Genomic DNA, 16,543 nt, shown 5'->3' on the forward strand with positions numbered 1-16,543 from the left:
ACCACGAGGATGTCAGTATGTACCAGGTTCGGTTGTTGACTCAGCAACTCGGCATTGAAATATTTGAAAAACTTGTTTCCATATTTATTTAGCCATACCCATATATAGGTCTGGGCGAACTAAACGTGCAGGTGGTAGAAATGTATACGCCCAGTTGAAGAATGAGCGTGCGGGCAAGCAGCAATACGTACTGTTGCTCTGGTCGACTGCGTCATAAATTTCAGTTGTCGACAAGTCGCCTGGCAGTGCAGTGCGACAATGCGGAATTTGGTGTGATTCAGGTAATTTATTATAGGCACCTTCTTTTAAATCATTCATATCGCAATTGCGAAAGGGAGAAATAAGAGGGATATTTGGTTTACTAATATTATTACAACATTGGCATTTTGGAGACCTTTTGAAACGGAACAAAACGAAATTTTCCATCAATATAATAAAATTGTTTGAAGACATAAATAGTTAAAATAAGTTGTTGGTCAAATGGAGATACAATAGAAATTTTCTACACATTTCATACAAATTATTATAATTTTTTACATTTAGCAAAAAACTTTTTTAGGGACGCCTATGAAACTCATTAAATTTGATTGCTTGGTTTTGTTATACATGTTCAACTGACTTCGAAAAGACTATACCTATATTGAGAAAACTTCTGCAAATTAGATGGTTTTCTTAAATATGAAAACAATAATCACAAATAAAAAGATACATGTATTTTATTATTAGTTGTCGCATTTTTTTCTCTATTTTAAAGAAGATAATTTAAACAAATTCAATTTTCTTTTTATAAAATCTTATCAATGAAGTCAAACTATGCTCTTGGATACCAGAATAATATGTTGCACTTGTTAAATAATGCAGTCATTCAATAAAATATCCTGTATTCTCGCTGTCCTATTATCACCCTTAACAGAGGCTAATCACATAAACAACACCAGTTTTTTACGTGATTAGTCTTTGTCAATTTAATGCTAGTTGGGGCATGTAACTTATAAAACAATTGTTTTGCGCAATATCAGCAGTTACGAGTACTACCTATGGGGTTAAATATATTATACATACCCAGATTTTTGGTATTCCGGTTTGACTTCAGTTGATAAGATTGAAAAAAAAATGGATTTATTTGAATTAGCTTAATACTTTTAAGACAGAGTAAAAAAAGCAACCAATTGTTTTTCAAATGTGGAAAATTGTTTTACTTTCTTTTTATATTATTGCTACCAGAATATAATAAGTTATATATCAGGTTTTTTAACCTTAAATTTTTAAATATCTTGGAAAATATGCAGTCTATGGAAAAGATAATCATTCCGCGGAGGAAATATTAGTGGTAGAATTAGTCCTCCTTTCCCAACCTTGTATGTGGGACGGGGGGTAACTTTGAAATCTTATAAAGAAACTTTTATTTTTTTATTGGAGATTATTAGAGAAAAGTACGTAGAATTTGTCTAAAACGTTTTTTTCGATTCATGATAGAATAGAGTAAATAGAGAATAGAAAGTTTTACTTCATTTAGACAGTACAAAATTGTATAGGATTGGGTCAACAAACATTACAAATAAAACACATGTATATGACAATCATGTAATATTAACACATTTAAGTATAATACATACACATTATTTAATGTAATCACTAACACAATATATTTTTTTATTAAGAAATATTTTAGACGCTCTTTAAAACGTTTAAGGGTGCTGGCGCGTTTTATATCCGTTGGTAGTAAATTATAGGTCCTTATACCTATACTATCTGGAGATTTGTAAGTTATATTATATTTTTTAAAAGGTATATGAAAATTATCTTTCTGCCTGGTATTTTTATTGAATTGAATTTTTTTCGAATTCTTCTACTGAGAATATCGTCACTATTATCACGTAGAGGCGTATATGTATATCCATTTCCTGGATTATACGCCCCTACGTGATAAGGGGGACGATATTCATACCATTCTGCAATACGTTTGCAATAAAAATACCATGTTTTATGTAAATATCCTAAATTCGTTGTCAAAAAAGTTTATTAATTTTGCAAGTTTCGAATACCTAATTGAGAAATTGTTAACTGTAGAAACGTAAATGGGTTTATTCACCATAAATACTTTTAGCGTAACCCAGGAACAACTAGTAGTTTTCTGTTATCTTCGGGGTGTTTGATTTGGGTACTCTCACTTGAGTAGGTACTCGGAGTACTTGATTTACAGGAGTTCCCTCGCTTCATCATTCAGTTAAAGAGAGTGCTCAAAATGATGGCCCTCAACTTCAGTGCACTCATTAATCAGCATTGAAATCACTATTAAGTACTTCACGTGCTACCACCGAATAGTGTGCTGGACAACTATCATGTTGGAACCACATATTCTTCTAAGCTCAAGTTTTCAAGTAATGTTGACAGTTTCTAAATCCTATGAATGGATTCTCAGCAAGAGAAATCGAATTTCGTCCATCACAGCGCCATCTATTGTGAGTTGAAAAAAAAATGTTTCAGACAAATTCACATCTGCATTAAAAAATTGAGGGACTAATTTTGGCACTTATGTATTTCCTCCGTGTAATGATTTTGATTATAGACATTTATTTCGTAGAGTATGCTTATTTTTTGAAATATTTGAAAGATTCAGGTAAAATCACCGGAAATAATATTTATTATTAAAACTTATTAAATAGTAATATAATTAGGTATTAGTCAGGATTATAGGGGGTTCGGATTATCCATACGTTAGTGTGTCACATTTATTTGAAAATGTTTCAAATTATGTTATGATGTTTTTTACATTGGGCATTATTATTAATTGTAATTTATTAACTGTAAAAAACATGTTTTTCTTAACCTATTTGTCTATTCAGTGTAATAGAATGTTCTTGAAACAAGGAATAAAAAAATATTTCTAAAATTAATATTATTTGTTTCCTTTCAATTAAATATTGTCATGTAACAATTGTATGGCATAACTATATTTTAAATAATTTTTATAGATTTTTTGCAGCCTTATTTTGCGTATTTCTAGTAACTAATACCGGTATTCCCAAGGCACTCTTGATAAGAACAAGTCGCGAAGGTAGCAGTTACGATGTAAATTATTCGAGATAATTATGTTTAATCGGTTTTGAGAAAAATCTGAATGTTATGCAAAACAAATTGCAGCTTTTTCTACATATCGTGTACAATATTATTTCTACTCTTGCAACGCTAGTTTCTTTTTCTTCGAATTCTCTAAAACAAGATTTGGTTAAAATGCTTCAAAGACCGTAAATGTGCAAATTTATTCGCGTATTTTAGAATGGGGATGCCCCATGATGTAGATATGTTCTTATTTGAGTATGTATATAAGCAGTCAGCCATAGCATTGCCAACCAGTTGAACTGCAGTGCCTAAAAAGGTTAATAACAATGAAACCTGTCATAGTATTCGCCTGTGTTATTCTTGGAGCTTGGGTAAGCCAGGAGTGTGAGGTATATAAAATTAGAAACATGTTTAGATTGTTTGATAATCGTTTTATTGCAAGTTTTATAGTATTTAATGGAAATATAAATTAATTGAAATGGTTAGTTTTGCTGTTGTAAATGTGATACGAGCAAGTTTGAAAGTGCATACAATTCGATTTATTTATAAATATAAAAATATATTTTAACTGAATATCCTCATTAATTAAATAACCTCTTTTAACATAACATTACCTATAATTAATATAGTTTAATTTCAAAGTAACTTTAGAAGAATTTCAATAAGTTCCTTGGGCAAAAATTATCCACTAGTAAAAATAGGTTAATTAATTTATTTATTACTTTGAACTTATTATTATCAAAGAAATTATTCTTTATACACATTTCTAAGAAGCAAAATATACTTATTACTTATACAGGGTGTCTCATAATTAGCTGCCAACCCTGAACAGGCCGATTCTATGATCAAAACTAAGTAAAAAAGTTCATATGAACATGGGTCCGGAAATGCTTCCTAAGGGCACAGGGACCCATTGAAGAGGGAGGAATGGAAATCATTTTTTTGCAATATCTCTCAATCGCGTTGTGATAAATGAATGAAATTTGGTATACACAGCTAAATTTTGATGAGCAATTTGATGGACTAATCCATTTATTTCCACAAGGTCCATTGGGGTGGGTACGGGGGGGCCCTTGGTACTTTGCGTGTGTAACTTTTTCATCTTTGACTTTTTAACAAATTGGACAGCAAATTCCGTTTTCCCGAACTGTTTTACGTTAAAAAGGTACTCTTGTTTCAAATCGTTATCTTTAACGGTTTCTGAGAAAATCGCTCTTGAATTAATCCCACTTTGGTCAATTTCATAGTAATTTAAACAAAAAAAATTTTTTTGTTTAAATTTAATCTAATTTTAATAAAAAAATAATAATAAAAAATTAAATTAAATAAAAATTAATCCTTTAAATGGAAAAGAGAGGAAAGGAAAATTATTATTATTATTTTTTGTTTAAATTACTATGAAATTGACCAAAGTGGGATTAATTCAAGAGCGATTTTCTCAGAAACCGTTAAAGATAACGATTTGAAACAAGAGTACCTTTTTAACGTAAAACAGTTCGGGAAAACGGAATTTGCTGTCCAATTTGTTAAAAAGTCAAAGATGAAAAAGTTACACACGCAAAGTACCAAGGGCCCCCCCGTACCCACCCCAATGGACCTTGTGGAAATAAATGGATTAGTCCATCAAATTGCTCATCAAAATTTAGCTGTGTATACCAAATTTCATTCATTTATCACAACGCGATTGAGAGATATTGCAAAAAAATGATTTCCATTCCTCCCTCTTCAATGGGTCCCTGTGCCCTTAGTAAGCATTTCCGGACCCATGTTCATATGAACTTTTTTACTTAGTTTTGATCATAGAATCGGCCTGTTCAGGGTTGGCAGCTAATTATGAGACACCCTGTATAAAGATTTTATGAAAACATATTTGAATATACAAGGTGTTAATGAAATAAGTACTCAAAAGCTGAGAGTGTGTAAAAAATGTAGAAATATGATGAAAATCTTAGTAGAGCTTTTGCCAATGGTAGCCTTTACGGGAAATACAACTCCTTGAAAGGGAAACTCAGGAAATAATTTTTATTGCATAACTTCGAAACGGTTAATTTAATTAAATCACGAAATTTTGGGGTTGTATTACTTAATAGTTGGTATAATATACAAATCAAAATTTGCTACAAGGGCGTAAGAAAATGCGGGATCATGGAACAAACTTTACAATTTGTTTTTTGTACGCAATTTTTTCTACTTCCTGAACCGAAATTATGAAAATTTATCATGTTTTGCATAAAAAAGGTTCTCTTGTTAGATTTTAATAGCATGAGCCGTTTTCTAATAAAATCCATTTCAATAATTCGTTACTTGCTCAAAAATTTCTGCTGCAAAATAAATGTATCAAATTGTGCCATGAAAAAAATTACTATTTTTGACACTTAATATACTCAAATATATGTCAATTACTGATTATATACCGGGAGATATTAGACTGAAGTTCTACGACGTCTTTCTCGTTTATGCCTCTGAGAGTACTGAAAGATAACCGAGAGACGAGTACAATAAACTAAATTTTAAAGATGGGCTGCGGGACACCTTTGTGAAAATTCAATTTTCCTTTTCAAAAAAATAATGTGTACAGCGACGTATTTCTCACTTATGCCATGTTCATAAGTTGAAGAGAAGTATCGATTTTATCACAAAATTTGTTTGGTAAGTGTCGCAAGGGACCTACAAATGGAAAACTTTGTAAGAAGATGTGAAAAACATCTTTATTTGTCTACCAATTTCTCATTAATGCCAATTAGAAATATGACATTATTATATTCGAAAAGCTCATAAAAAACATTGACATTAAGTCCTACTAAGGACTTAAGAAAATAAGGCATTGGAAAAGCTGCGGAAAATTAATTATTAAATTTTCACATAGGTGTCCCGGTGGGCACATCGGTTTTTTCCATAATCTCACTTGTCTCTAATGTATCTTTCAGTACCCTAAAAGGCATAAACGAGAAATACGTCGTTGAACTTCTACGAGTATCTCCCGGTCTCTTAAATTACTTACTCAAAATTCCAATTTGAGAAATTTGAATAGGATAGATGATCCGCGCGGATTCTTCTGTGTCTGAACTAGTAGAATATTTTTTTCTATGTTTATTAAAGCAGGTACTATAATAAACAAATTCAAATTTCTCGGTTAAGTGTCACAAATAGTAATATTTTCATGGCACAATTTGATACAATACAACCCCAAAATTTCGTGATTTAATATTAAACCGTTTTGAAATTATGCAAGAAAAACTGTTTCCTGAATTACCCCTTCAAGGTGCCGTATCTCCCTTAGGGGCCGCTACTGACAAAAACTCCACTAAGGTTTTCATCATATTTCGACATGTTTTAAACATTCTCAAATATTGTGTACTTATTTCGTTTACACCTTGTATAACCATATATGTATATAGGTACTTCAGACTTTTTTTATTTAATATTTATATTAATAAGTTCTGCATTTTTAAAATGACATGCGTGTACCTATTTTATTTCAAATAAAACGTATAAGTTGGTATACGGATTGAAAAACTATTTCAAAAATATAAACATTTGTTTACACTTAAATTCAGTTTCTAGATCTTACAGCAAATGATGCTAAATGTTACACAAAACTTTTAAACTACCACTACTTATAAGGAATAAAAAACGTAATTCTTAAAAATGCTTCATAAAAGAGAAGGTAAATTCTAAAATGATTACATAAATCTAAAATCTTTTGAAGAAACTGTAAAAATTAAATTATTCTTTGTATTTACAATTTTTGTAAAGAATATTTTTTTGGGTGTCTATAATTTTTTTGTGAAAAACTTGACATTTTGCTGATACCAAAATTCTTTATCTAATACATAAATCCTCTTTTTGCATACCATTGAATGTGCTCATTTTCATGAAATGGGTATATGAACTATATGAGGCATACACTAATTTCTGTTGAAATATGTTAAAAAAATAGTAGACCTCCACAAGATAAATATGAACTATAATATTTTTTATTAACATTATTATTGAATTTCATAAAGGCAATAAATGTACTAAAAATATACAATGCTTCTAAGATGTTTACATAAAATTTGTAAATATATACAGTGTGTCCCATTTTAAATTAAAACACTTCGAAAAGTGGTATTTATTGTTCGATTTAATGTTTTTTTTTTTTGAGAAAAAATTATTATGTCATGTGGCATTTGAATTTATTACCACTTATTTTTTTTCATTGTTAACTTCAACAAAAATTGAATTTAAAATCAGACTTCGCCATTGGATTCTATAGCTTTTATCATTCCTGTTCTTCCTAAAAGGAATGTGCGATATATAAAAGCATACATTAAATGAAAGTGTTCAATAATATGCATATTTTAAGTAGTTCGATTCTAAATTAAACAATATTTTTTTATTATTATTATTATCATTACGAATAACAAACAAATACAAATAACAACATGAACTATAAAAACGTACAAAAAAATTGCAGTCCCAATCTAAAAATTTTCTCAAACCTCCATTTCATTTTATGTATTTACGAATATTTTTCAAAACAGTTCATAAATGTTTGGGGAGCAATTTCACTGTGAGGGTTAGTTACTCCCCTTACTTTTTCTCTGTTGGTTGGAGGTATTTAGTATACTTTTGATTTAAATATATCATAAGAAGCTAATATTTAAAAAGCGCTGAATCATTTTAAATGTTTAGTACTAAACATATATTTATCTCATTTAAGAATAACATAAATAATGAAATACATTAAGTATAATTATAATTAACAAAAATGTTTCGCGAAATTTGGTACAAATCCAATTGACAGCGACAGAATCCAGTGGCGTACTAAGATTTTAAATAAAAAATCAACGAAACAGACGAGCAAAATAACACGTAGTCTTTGATAAATGAATAATGAATATGACGTGTGACGTAATTGAGTTTTTTACATTTTTACAAAGTATTTCCATTTGAAGTGATACACTGTACACATAAAGAAGTTCAGTTATAAGTTAAGTTATCTTATTTCTTACCACAGAGACAGTTCTATTTGTTTCACTTATTAGTATGAGATCTCGGTATTATCGGATAATCTCTTCAGATATCGTTTCTACAGGGTGTTAAAAAAAGAGTGTAAAATATTTCAGGAGGTGATAGTATGAACCAAAATAAGCAGAAAAGTCTTAATAAACATGGGTCCGCAAAGTAACGGTTGCGGAGATATGGACCACTATTCGTTTTTCAAACATTTTATTTTATTAGGAATAAACCGACAAAGGAAGCTTTTAACAAACAAAAAACAAAGTTACAGAAGATGTTCAAAGTGCCCTCCGTCCATTTCCAAGCAGGCACGACATCTTCGTCTCAACGATATTCGAACTCTTTCGAAAACACCCTCCTTGGTTTGGATTTCTTGACACTTTTGATTAATCCGTAGCTGCAGCTCTTCCAGGCTATTTACAGGAGTACCATACACTAATGTCTTCAAATATCCCCAAACAAAGAAATCTAGAGGGTTCAGATCAGGCGATCTTGGAGGCCATAAAACAGGTCCGGCCCTTCCTACCCATCTATGTGGAAAAGTTTGGTGTAAATGCTCTCTAACGGCCATGGAAAAATGAGCTGGAGCACCATCATGCTGGAACCACATTTGTTGCCTCTGATTCAAAGGAATGTCTTCCAAAAACTCATACAGTGTGTTCTGCAGAAAGTTGAGGTAAGCAGCGCCTGTTAATCGGTTTGGTAAAACAACAGGACCTAGAAACCTGTCACCTACAATACCCATCCAAATGTTTAATGAAAAACGTGCCTGATGTCCAGATTCTATTAGAGCATGAGGATTTTCGTCGGCCCAAATATGCGTATTGTGAAAATTAAACACTCCATTTCTTGTGAACCCGGCCTCATCAGTAAAAAGAATGTTTGCAAGAAAACGAGGGTCTTCAGCATCATGACGTAGAAACCAGCGGCAAAAAACCAAACGTGCTTGATGATCATTTATTGGATTTAAGGCCTGTACTCGTTGCACATGGTATGGATAAAGCAGTTGCTCGTGAAGGATTCTCCAAACAAGAGGACCACTAATTCCTACCTCGGCTGATATTCTCCGCACACTCGTACCTGGATTCTGCTCTACCAGTGCTAGAATTTCTTCTTCTGCTCTAGGAGTGGATACCGACCTTGGTCTTCCGGATAAATGGCACTGTTTGCTCAAGGAACCGGTATCACGCAATCTTTGGTGAATTCTTCCAAACATGCGTTGTGAAGGAATCTGGCGATTTGGATAAGCGTCAACATAAAGACGTCGCGCTTCGGTGGCGTTCCCATTAGCACGACCATACATGAAATGCATGTCTGTTAATTCTGCGTTAGACTAACCAGCCATAGCGAAAGAAAACTTGTGCACTGAGAACAACTGTCATATACGTACTGTTTATTTCACTAAACATCAACCAACTATTATAAGAAAATACCGCAACTTTGCGGACCCATGTTTATTGAGACTTTTCTGCTTATTTTGGTTCATACTATTACCTCCTTAAATATTTTACACCTTTTTTTAACACCCTGTATAAAACTTTTGAAAATGGCTCCAAAACAGGAGTCGAAACGGCAACCCAGTGTATTAATTTAAATTTTTTAATAATTTTATTTATTTTTAGGCAACGACCTGCCTACTCAAGTTCTTTGGTTGAGAAAAGTTTTCTTGGAAAGCTATATTAGTATTAAATTTGAAGATTGAGCTGTTGCTTTGCGATCTCTATACGGAGTGATTTTAAAATATGCAGCCAATCTAGAACAGAAGACAGAAAGTGTAATTAAAAAAAATCTTGTGGACAGCTGTACCTAGAAAATGGATAAAAAAATTGTTGACGTATCATCTCTTTATTGAGATATCTTCAGGATTGGCAGTTTTTATAGTTAGAGTTGGCCCAAATATAAGTTTGCTAATACCTCTAAGGAACCTATATTTATCTAAAGCCCGTGTCTTACTTGTTCTTGGGTTTGGTATCAATTACATAATTAGTAATTTGGTCTAATAAAAACAGAAAACTTGCTAACTATGAAAAGCACTAGTTTGAAGATGTCTCATATGAAAAGATAAAACGTAGACATGCAGAAAATTGCATTTTTTTAAATTCTCACTTGACTGCTATTAATTTGGCCAATAAATTCCATATCTCCCGCAATAGTTTAGAAGGAAGAAGTCTAAGTTTTTATATCTAAAATAAAATGTCTCAATGTTAACTGATAATGTCAAATAACAGAAAAAGTACCTTTTGTGTCAAAAAGTAAGTTTTGCGTGTTTTTGCGATTCTCGTTCAGAAAAATGTATAATTTTTTTGTCACACAATTTTTGTGGAAAATAAAACAATTCTATTTATTTTGAAATCATTTAAAATTGTAACGTTACTTTTTGTACTTTTTCAATAAGCGGTATTCAAGCCCTGAGTGACACCACACTTTTTACCTAAATATGACATTTCTTTCAAATTGGATTTTTATTTTAGAATCATCCTGCACAGTAATCCTAACTTCCCCATACCTTGGAAATTATTTCAATTTTATATCCAATAAATAAAATCGTATTTCTAATATGTCCAGGCTGCCAACGTTCTGGTAGTCGAAGAGCAAAATCTCCACCACCTCCACGATGCGTGTCAATCCAACCCAGCTACCTACGCAGACCATGAACTACTCCACCATTTAGCAGAAAACATTGACAACCCACAAGTAGGCGCTCACATGTTGTGCGAGTCGACCAAAGTAGGACTTCAAAAGGAAAACGGCGAGCTGGATCTGGAAACCATTAAGAGCAAGGTTGCTCTGTCCGTGACCGACAGTGACAAAGTTGACCGCTTGGTGCAGGAGTGTGCCATCAAGAAGAAAAGTCCTGAGAAGACGGCTATCCACTTGTTTATGTGTTTGGACAAGAATGGGGTCACTTATTTCCACGAATTCTAGTAGGCGTAGCTGTAAGGTATAATTTCATGTTTTTGTAATGGTATAATTTAATAAATAGGTTTCTAAGTAGACTGTTTATTTGTTGAATAAAATGTTGTTAATGATAGGTAGTCCTGCAAGTTCCTATTTCTCCTATTTTATGGACACACCAAAAAAATTTTTGTAACTTTTCTTAATTCTTCTTAATTAATCTTAATTTTAATTTCTCAATATCTTCACGATAATGGAACGAAGCTACTTATTAGAAAATTATAAACAGATATCTGAGCCATTTTCAATTGAAAGGTATCTAAGACGGTTAACCCAGGGTATCGTTTTCATTTAATTTTTTTTTTGACATTTACAAAATGATGTAATCCATAAAGACAAATTTAGTAAATTTAATTTATTTAGAAATTAGAATAGAAACAGAAAAGTTGTAGTCCATTTAATGTAATTTTTCTTTATAAGTGAGATACTTAAAAGAGACCTAGTTTAGCGGTTAGGTCATAAGCTTCTTTCGAATTAAATATTTCTCAAGACTTTTGCCCGTCACTTATTTTTTTTTAATTTCTTTAGAAGATAACATCATTTTTTTAAATTGAGTCTACTGCTAAATTAGATGTTTCTATTTCTATCAAATGTTCCAAAAGGTATTTCTGGTTGTAGTCATCACAGTAGCACTCCACCAATGGGCAAATGTTGTACTTTTATAAACGTTGGTAGAAATGAATATGATCTTTAACTGTAAATTTTTCAAATTGCTAGCATTTTATCACATACTTATATTCTTACATTGAAAAGGAATTTGCAGTTATTAACAATATTTAACTCGAATCAAAACATACTACTTTAAAACTAGTTTACTAAATTTGTCTGTTCAAAAATAAGCATTATAACTGAGGTGAGGCACAAGGTGACATTTTGCTCTTGGACAACTAGGATACTGCTACTACTAGGACAATGTTGGAATTTCTCTTTTCTTTTTATTTTTTCTCAACTTAAAAATTAGGTATTACTTATTTGGAGAAAAAATTGATAAAACATTATAAACCCCTCCTCTTCCTGATTCTAGCGACATTATTCAAAACCTTTGAGCTTCTTTCCTCTGACCTTTATGATTTACATAGCTCTGATAACATGATCAGGGGCTTTGAAGATTTTGCTAATCCTCATTATGTAAATATAAATTAGTTTCAATGAATTCGAACAAAAGTAATAGCTTTTATGAATTTATTACAAATCTACTATAAATAAAGTAGTACAGACAAAACTTTACATCATAAAAAGGATACTTTAGAGGAATTTATTCAGTACATTGATTATTTCAGTAGCTACAGTTTCATTATGAAAATTAATTGAATTTTATTGTGTTTCTACTGCATAATGTGAAATTTGGACGAATTTGATATACTGATCTATTAGGAGATTTTGTAACATCATAAAATAGAACGTGAGGTCCCAAACAGTAAAGTGTCATTTCCTTGTTGACTACTGTGATATACGTAAATATAAATCATTGACAATGAATTTGATACGGAATATTGAATTTTCTAATCCATAAAGAAACAAATGGTAGGTATACAGGGTGTATCTTAAGTAGAGGTCAAAAATCCAAAGGCGTATTTTGTGACCAAAAATAAGGTTTTTTTTGTTATATAAATGTGGGGTCTTAGGACAACCATTGTCCAGCTACAGTGGCGGTGGTGTGGTTATCATCAATTATTATTTGCCAAAAAAATATATCACCCTGTATAGTATTACAAATAAAATAGGTCCTCATATGCGCCATAGTATTATCTTCACTTATTTTTTTACACTTTTTTGTATTCCAAACCGATTGACATCAAAATTTATTTATTTGATCAAGTGCGTTTTTACACAGTTACTTAAACTACTTAAACATATCTTAAGGGGGCCATGCAAATCAATAATAATAAGAAGCCGTCATCTTATTTAATATTGTGTATTGTCAAATTAAACTTTTTTTTTAAAGGTTATGCATATTCAAATGCTTGAATGGTCAATATGGTTTACGTTATGGCCTTGCAGATGGAAATGGTACTGAAGCTAGACGAATTTATATGGAAAGATTTCCAAAACATCCAACTCCAAATCCAAGAAATATCGGAAATGTTTTTCGTCTCTTTTGAGTGTTAGAACGCCTGAGTTGAAAGAAGCTATTCTACACGGAATTGAAGAAGACCCAAATGCAGGTTTTAGGAAGATCGCTGCAAATCTTGATGTGATTCATAAATTAGTTTGGTCCGTTCTGAAGCATCAACAGTTATACCTGTATCACATACAAAGAGTTCAATACTCACTGCTGCAAGTATATCCTGCTCACCTAGTTTTGCCACTGGATCTTGCAAAAAATTTACTCTTGACTTTAACGCTGACATATTGTTTACCGACGAAGCTAATTTTTCCAGAGATGCTATAATGAACTTCCACAATAAACATGTTTGGTCTGATGGAATCTCAATTTCAACATCAGTTTTCTTTGAATGTATGGGTGGCTATTATTGGAAATTTTCTTGTTAGGCCTTACTCTTTACCAAGAACTTGAAAATGTATTACGTGAACTACTTGACGATGTCCCCTATGCGCTAAAAGAAATAATGTGGTTTTTGCACAACGGGCCTCCCCTACACTTTAGTTTGAATTCTCGTGATTGGAAGAGGCACTAAAGAACTAGGACAACCTTGGCCACCCAAATCATCCGATATGAACCCTATTGATTTTTTTGTTTGAAGACATTAGTTTACAAGGTTCACATTGAATCTGAGGAGCACTTACGTCGACAAATTATAGCTGGTTGTGATGTGATAAGAGCTACTCCTGGAATTTTGCACCAGTTCGAGCTGCAATTTGAAGAAGATCTGAAGCATGTATTTTGGCTTAAGGTGGCCATTTCTAATCTTTTTTATAACAAATTATAGTAAAGTAATTTCATTGTTAATTAATTATCTTGTTATTATTTTAAGTTATGTAATGAGTATCGTAAAAATGCACTTAATCAAATAAATTAATTTTGTTGTTAATCGGTTTGGAATACAAAAAAGTGTAAAGAAACAAAAATTGAAGATAATACAATGGCGCATATAATTACCTAATTTATTTGTAATATTATATAGGGCGATATATTTTTTTTGGCAAATAATTATCGATGATACCCACACCTCCGTCACTGGTAAGTTTCTAAAGCTGGTAATTTTTTGTTTCATACCTACTGTCATAGTAAATATGCACACCGAATTTGGTTAAATTATCTCAAGCTGTTTAGAAATGAAAAATTAAATACTTTTTTTTTATTTTTGATGCGATATAGTGGACAATGGCTGTCCTAATACCCCACATTTATATAACAAAAAAACCCTTATTTTTGGCCACAGAATATGCCCCAGGATATTTTACCTCTACTTAAGAAACACCCTGGATAGTTGAAGCTTGAAGTGTAGACCTGTATATATCCTTTATAATGCCTGAACTATGTCAAAATTTCTTGGACTTGTATTTCGTTTATTTTCGTTAAAAAAATAAGTACTCCTCAAATCAGTTCTATCCCAGGACGAAATACTGTAATACAAAAATAATCTTAAAAAATAATAAAATATCGTTTGACAAATGCTGACAATAATTATTATACACAACAAAATAATGAGATAGTTAATATTCTGAACATGTTGATTTGTTGAGGTAGGTTGTTTATATTTACATAACAGATTTGCTTTATTACGTTGGTCACGTATACACAAAACAACAGAGCTAGAACTTTCCGAATCCGGTGTTAATAGACAATAAACAAATTAATGCAAATGTCTTTATTTATACATTTAGTTGGTCAACAATAATTGATAACATTATGTAATATCAGAATCACCAGTCAGTAACGAACACATACATTTAAAGGGCATTTAAAAGACATAGATGTGATTTACGTGTGAATTAATCATGAATAGGCACTTTATAACAATCGTACATTTATTTTATTTAGAAAATAGTAGCAGTAAGGAATAATTATCAAAATACTAAATATTATATTGAACTAGGCTCAGCTACCACCTGAGGAGAGGCAAACATTAAAGAAGGTCCATGCATCCTGCCAGTCAGATCTTGCCACCCGTGTAGAGAAGGAAAAACTAAAGAATATGGACAAATACTTCAATGATATTCAAGTTGGGGCTCACATGCGTTGTATGGCAACAAAATTAGGTTTTATAAGTGAACAGGGATTGATGAATAGGGAAGTGGTGAGGAGCAAAATAGCCCTGGTGACTCCTGATGAGTCGAAGGTTGACGTTGTAATGGAAAAGTGTGCGAAACAGCAGAAAACTCCGGAAAAAACTGCTGTTTTGCTCAGTCTCTGTTTTTACCAGAACGGAGTTCAATATCATCATGGTATATGAATTTGCCCAAAGAAATGTTAGCTGTAATAAACACAGAAAAGAATAAACTATTCCCAAACAACTTCAGTACTATACCATTCCCCCAAATGCTCTATTTATTGCGTTTCAGAGGCGAAGTTATAGTTAAGTTTTCACCTTATAGCATCAAATATTTGATTTAAATTGAATAAAATTTATCATCATGTAACAATTATTATCAACAATAACAAAACAAAGAAAGTTGTGATGTTCATTGTTCACCTTTGCGTGCAAAGGTTTCTAAACGCTAAAGAGGGTTATTTAAGATGTACATTAATTAGTTTGCAGAATCGTCGTAAGGAGTCAGAACTAATCCTTAGTTCATTTGTTTTGTATTAATATTGGGCAAGAAACACCTTGTAGAATTTTAGTAGTCGAACTAAGGGACATTTAGACACAATGACAAACAAGAACGTTGACAATTCGTCTAGATGAATATGAATGATTAGTTTTACCAATTCTAACGTATTTACCCTTTCAACTCATTCGTTTTAATTTTACATTATGTTTGAACTGAAATAATTCCCTTTGTTTGTTTTCCGTTTTTCTTTCTCCTGACTTTGTATTTATGGTGGCACGTGGTTTTGCAGTAAATCGATTAATGAAGCATTTGTTCAGTGTAGTATTTATTTGACTGGTATAAGTAAAGTTATATTAGTCCCTGAAAATAAATAAGTTATGAACCAAAAAGCAGTTGGATTTAATTTGTTTGCTCTTGTTGTTTACATACATATTTGCTTGTTTACGTGTATATAAATAGTAAAATACTGCTAATAACATTCTGTTATTTTGGTACCAAGTCGTACCTCATTCTGAACACTTAGAGTGATATTATAGTTTAGGTATTTTGATATTTTTCATCAAGCGACTAAATCAAAAGAAAAATTTTAATTTTCTAACTTTTATTAAGCAACTGATAGTATAAATCATTACATTTTAAATTGAACAAAAAAATTTTACATGAAGGTTTAAACGAATTTAAAGCCCTCTCTGTACCTTTGATATCGAAGTTGCAGCGCACCGCAGTGCGAAAGCGCTGATGGCAGTTTAAAAGTAAAACAAAAATTAAACGAATAAACTAACTACTTACCAATAGACGATATGCTCTACAAAAATTGTTCAAAGTTGTTTGCATGTGCCGATAA

General features: G+C 31.6%; 1 protein-coding gene across 4 annotated transcripts; it reads left to right on the forward strand.

The window, feature by feature from the left end:
- Nucleotides 1-3,325: 3,325 nt before the first annotated feature.
- On the forward strand, nt 3,326-15,441 carry LOC108906323 (B2 protein-like). Of its 4 annotated transcripts, none has more exons than XM_018709553.1 (2): nt 3,326-3,434; nt 10,633-11,068. In XM_018709553.1, exons 1-2 carry the CDS (start codon nt 3,390-3,392, stop codon nt 10,990-10,992), a joined length of 405 nt encoding a protein of 134 aa, XP_018565069.1. In that variant the 5' UTR covers nt 3,326-3,389; the 3' UTR covers nt 10,993-11,068. The 4 variants fall into 4 exon arrangements, with proteins under 4 accessions (XP_018565069.1, XP_018565070.1, XP_018565068.1 ...); XM_018709554.1 differs by lacking the exon at nt 10,633-11,068 and adding an exon at nt 15,024-15,441 and having other exon boundaries at nt 3,327-3,434; XM_018709552.1 differs by lacking the exon at nt 10,633-11,068 and adding an exon at nt 15,024-15,441 and having other exon boundaries at nt 3,339-3,452.
- Nucleotides 15,442-16,543: the final 1,102 nt, after the last annotated feature.

The sequence above is a fragment of the Anoplophora glabripennis genome, unplaced genomic scaffold, assembly GCF_000390285.2.
Source record: "Anoplophora glabripennis isolate ALB-LARVAE unplaced genomic scaffold, Agla_2.0 scaffold284, whole genome shotgun sequence".
Taxonomy (NCBI): Eukaryota; Metazoa; Arthropoda; class Insecta; order Coleoptera; family Cerambycidae; genus Anoplophora; species Anoplophora glabripennis.